Source organism: Plasmodium relictum (genome assembly GCF_900005765.1).
Source record: "Plasmodium relictum strain SGS1 genome assembly, contig: PRELSG_00_v1_457, whole genome shotgun sequence".
Classification (NCBI taxonomy): Eukaryota; Apicomplexa; class Aconoidasida; order Haemosporida; family Plasmodiidae; genus Plasmodium; species Plasmodium relictum.
The window spans coordinates 1-5,368 of NW_021628697.1; the positions used below are offsets into that span (position 1 = coordinate 1).

The following is a 5,368-nucleotide window of genomic DNA, read 5'->3' on the forward strand; positions in this document are numbered from 1 at the left end:
CTATAGACTTTTCATTATTTGCTTCATATTCACATTTCATATTAATATCTTCTTGATTTATTTTAATTAATCTTTCTTTTAATCTTTCTAATATATATTTATTATCGTAATAACTATCCTGGATTTCTATTAGCATATCTATAACATAATTTTTTTTCATTTCAACTTTCATTTTTTCTGCTAAAATTAAAGAATCTTTTAAGAGATCATTCACCTCCTTTGTGTATTCTAAAGATAATGTATAATTTTTACTAGTTTCCTGTGCGTGTCTTTCTGCATTTTTTGAACAATTTTCAGATTCATGAACATAATTATTTATATTTTGCATTACTGCTTCAGTTATATTTTGTGTTTCATCATTATCATGCTTTTTTAAATATTCTATTTTTTCTCTTCCTCTTATGGTATTATTAAGATATAAGGAAGAAGTTTCCTTATGCTTTTCAACTTCTGTTAAAAGCATGTTTATATTTTCTGAATTGGATTCAGTGCGATCTTTAATTAATATAACTTTCTCTATGCTTCCATTTATTGAATCCTCATCTAAGTTATGTATAAGTAAATTTTGTAATTCCTCTACTTTTTTAAGATCATCCAATATATTTTTTTGAATATTTTCTGATTCTATGAATTTTTTCTCTGCATTTTTTTCTTCTTCCCTTACCTTTTTTACATTACTTTGTATTTCATCCATTACTATACTAAATTTTGTCAACATTAAAAATTTTCCCATATTTTTAAGAGCTTCTGATGCATTATCTATTTTATTCTTTTCTTTTATAATTTCATTTAATTTTTTTTTGACTTCCATTTGGATCCTATTAATTTCATCTTCTTTTATATCTTTAGATACTGTTTCCCTTAATGAATTCACTTCTTGTTCCAATTTAATTATTATCTCCTTATTTTTTTTAGCATTATTAACATAATCCTCATATTTAAAATTAACTAATTCACATTCTGTCGAGTCTGGTATTTTTTCTTTCAATTCCTCAATTTTTTCTTTATACTCGTCAATGATTGTTATTTCTTTTTCACCTCCTTTTTTATTATCACTGATTTGGTCAAGAATATCAATTACCAAAATCTTTTTATATTCTACTTTTTTTTTATTTATATTTTTTAATGAAGTTTCTAGCTCTTTTTCCATCTCATCTAAATTTTCCGATATTTTTTTTATATTATCATGATACCTTTTCATGTTGATTCTTTTGTCATCGAAATTTTCATTATTATACTTCAATTCATCAGATTTATCAACTTCTTTTTTAGAATCATTTTGAATTTTTATAAAATTTTCATTATAAGTATTAATTTCATCCTTAAAATTACTAAAATTTTGTGATATTGCTCTTAGATTTTCCCCATTTTTCTCATTATGAATATTTTTTATGTCTTCTTCAGAATTATATTTTTCAAAACTATTTTTTGTTACTTCTAGAATTCCCAAGATTGCTTTTGTTTTACTATTTATATCCAGATCTAATCTTATTATAAGTTCATAAATTAAATCTGCAATTTCATTATTCTGGGTGTTAATTAAATTGTCAACTTCTAAATTTAATTTCGTAATTCCCACTTTTAATGTATATATTTCATCTGTAATAGATTCTAGATTTTTTTTTTTTTTTGATATATCTCCTGAATAGGCTTCTATATTTTCTTCAGTAAGAGAACTTTTTGTTGTTTTTTTAAAAGACAAAGATAATTTTTGTAATTCTTTTGAATCTTTATCTAATTTATCAATTTTCCTTTTTTGATCTTCCATATTTTTTTTTTCTCTTAATTTACTTAAAAGATTCCCTTTTACCTGGTTTTCTATTAAATTATCCTCATTAACAGAAAGAATTTGTCTATCTATTTTTTCTTCTGACTCTCTCAAATTTGTTTTTAAGTACTCTATTGATTCGTTATTTTTATTAGATCCATTTATAACTTTATTTAAAATATTAAAACTTTCTATAACTTTTTTTGATAGCTCGACTTTTTTTATACTATCATCTATTGAATTTGTTTCATCCCTATATTTTGTCTCATAATCATTTAGTTTGCTATCTGCTTTTATTTCATGAATTGTTGTTTTCAAATCATTAATATTGTCAGAAATTTCATTATTTTTAAGAATACCAAAATAATTTTGTATTTTGTCATATGATTCAAATTGTTTTTGAAATGTATATACAACACTTCTTCCATCACTTATGTTTGTTGATATTAAATTTTTAGTTTCTCTAATAACATTCTCAAGATTCAATATTTCTGTTGATGTATCTTCTTTTAATGTGTCACTATCTTCCTCAATAAGCTTATCCAAAATGTCATGCTTTCTTTTTTCTATGGAATCTTCCAATATTTTAAATTTTTCTATATTCGCTTTATAATTAGTCATATTTTGAGATATAGAATTCAATATATTGTTAAATTGTTGAAATGAGTTATTCATTTTATTATGCAGATCTTCAATTGACTCTTTTATAATTCTATCCCTAAGTTGTATAAAATTACTTTCTGCAGATGCTATCTTATCATTCACAATAGTTGTACTTTCAATTATAATATTATCTATCTCGATATATTTTTGGTTTAAATTATTAAATATATTATTGATTGTATCCAAGTCAAATATCATATAATTTGACTTTTTCTTTTCAGATAAATAAACTGGCATATCTTTACACTTTTTCTCTATCCTTTCATCACCGAATAAATATGTTAAAGCTGATTTCCATTGTTCTTTTGCTTCTTCTTTTTTTTTTGTATATTCATCCTTATTATTACATGATGATGCATCTATTACATTTTCAATAACTTTTAAGTATTCATTATCCTTATTTTTTAAATCTATAAATTGATTCAATTTATTTACTTTTTCTTCAATCTCTTTCAAGTGATGTTCGATTTTTTTTATATATTGTTCTTTTTCTTCGTCTTCTTTTCTTTCTAATTCATCTAGTTCCCCTTTTTTTGTTTTAATTTGCTCAATTAGTCCCTCAATTTTTTTTTTTATTTCACTTATTTCTTTATGTTTACTTTGTATTACTTCAATTTTATCATTTACTGATGTTATTATACGTTCAATATTTTGTTTTGTAGTAAAAACATCATCCGTGATATCATTTAATGTTTTACTTTCGTTTAAAGGTAGACTTGCTTTCATTGTCTCTATCTTATTTTTTTTAGATTTAATAGAATCACATTTTTTATTGATCAAATCAAAGCTACTATTCATATTGATGCTATGTGTAACTACCTCAGCATATAATTTAGTAATTTCATGTTTAATGATTGGAATTCCTGGACTACTATATGATAAATCATCTAACGTTTCACAATTTTCATAAATCATACTATTTGTATCACTTAAGAGTTTTTGTGATTGTGAAGTAATTTCTACACTTTGTGATTCTATATCCTGAGGATAAACTAAGGAATTTATGCTATCCCATAATTCCTGTTTTATTTTATCAAATAAATCATAAATTGCTTTTTTTTTATTTTCAAAATCTATTTTTAATTTTTTATTCCAATCTTCTACAAAAACATTTTCATTACACATAACGGAAGGGGAAATAACAATATTAACAATATTATTAGAACTGAATTTACATGAACTATAATAAGAATTACTATATTTAAGAACTCTAATATTATTAGATATAGTTCCTTTGTTTTTTTTATGAATACTTATAATAACATTAATTTCTTCTATTAATAACTTTAAAGAGTATTTATATTTTTTGTGATAAAAATTTTTATCCCTAATTTTTAGTAACTTATTATCAGAATTTATAAAATTTTCAGCTTCTTGTAAAAAGTCAGTATAATCACTCATATCTTTTTTTGTTTTACTATAATAATAAGTGACAGCAGACCCATAGAAAGGCTTCACTTTGTCGCAATATAGAAGAGTGCAATATTTTTTACTCATTATAAGCGATAACTTATCATGCACCTCCCCTTTTTTTTGTCTAATAACTTTAAAGTCTTCATCTAATTTTGCTTTTATATCTTTTATATTTTTTTTTAATTCACTAATTTTCTCTGTAAATGATATTACTTCCTCAAAATTTCCTATAAATTCATGTAATTCATTCATTTCTTTTGCAATTTTTTCTTTACATTCTTCACAGTATTTCATATACTGTTGCGTTAGTTCAGTCATATTATTTATTAAAGGAATTATTACATTTCTAAATTCATTATATTTATCATCTTGTAATTCTTTAAAGTAATGCTCCATTTCTTTATAGGCGTGCGAGTTCATATAGATATTTTTCGCGTTAGTGTAGCTTCCATTAAGTACTGTAATTAAACTATTATAATCATTTAAAACTTCGATATCGATTAATTCCGAAGTTTCTTTTTGAATAAAGGAATATGAAGTATTACCTAACTTTTTTCGTTTTCCTTCATTAGAAATATAAGTGTTGGATAAATATGGAACGCTTTTTTCTATATACACAATATTCAATGGTTTTGTTCTAATATAATTATTTTTTAGAATGATCGATGGTTTTACTCTATATAAATCCAGTGATTTTTCGTCTTCAGTTTTTAATCTAGTTATTTTTTTATTATACACATCTGAATTTGAAGAAATAGAAGATTTAACATTTTTCTTCTGATTATTATTATGTGCAGTAATAGAATTATTTTCTAATTTTTTTTTTTTCAAATTAGAAAAAAATGATGAATCTTTAATACCCGATTTAATATTAGTTGATGTTACTTCCACTTTTTTCTCAAAGTAGATACCTATATGTATGTATAAATATACATAAAAATGAAATAATGATACCAGTAGCAATAAAAGTATTTAACTTTTAAAAAACATAGATAATAGAAATACAACTAAACATGCATACATATATATTACCAAAAAAGATAAATATAAGAGTAAACAAAACTATCTCAATTTTGGTCTTTTCCATATTCAAGGTTATGAAAAAATAGTTTCTTCTTTTCCTCCTCTAAAGCCTAAATATAATATATTATATTATATATTTCTTGATTTTTGTTGCTCTTTGCAAAGTTGTGTGTTCGAAATATTATTTTGTACGTTATTTGTAAAAAAATTTATCACAGAATTCCCTTTTTCATATATTTTGTGGAAAATTTAACTTTAAAAGATGAATAAAAAAATTATATAGACAAAAGTAAGATTTACAACGGGAATATAATAAATTGTATCAGTGGAAGGGAATAAATATGTAAACTAGGAAAATAAAAAAATAATTTTTAAAAAAATAAAAAGGAATATAACAATTATTTTAAAATGTATATAAATGTGTCAAATTTTTAAAATTAGAGCACAATAAGAATTTTTTGTATTATTAAGTAATTATAATTTATAGTTAAAATGAAAGAA

At 22.6% G+C, this 5,368-nt stretch overlaps 1 protein-coding gene across 1 annotated transcript; it reads right to left on the reverse strand.

The window, feature by feature from the left end:
- On the reverse strand, positions 1–4,931 carry PRELSG_0031400 (reticulocyte binding protein, putative; the record flags this gene model as incomplete). The annotated part of the gene is made up of 2 exons (XM_028676300.1): positions 1–4,755; positions 4,877–4,931. Coding segments are annotated over 2 exons (4,810 nt in total), but the record flags the coding sequence as incomplete, so codon positions are not given.
- Positions 4,932–5,368: the final 437 nt, after the last annotated feature.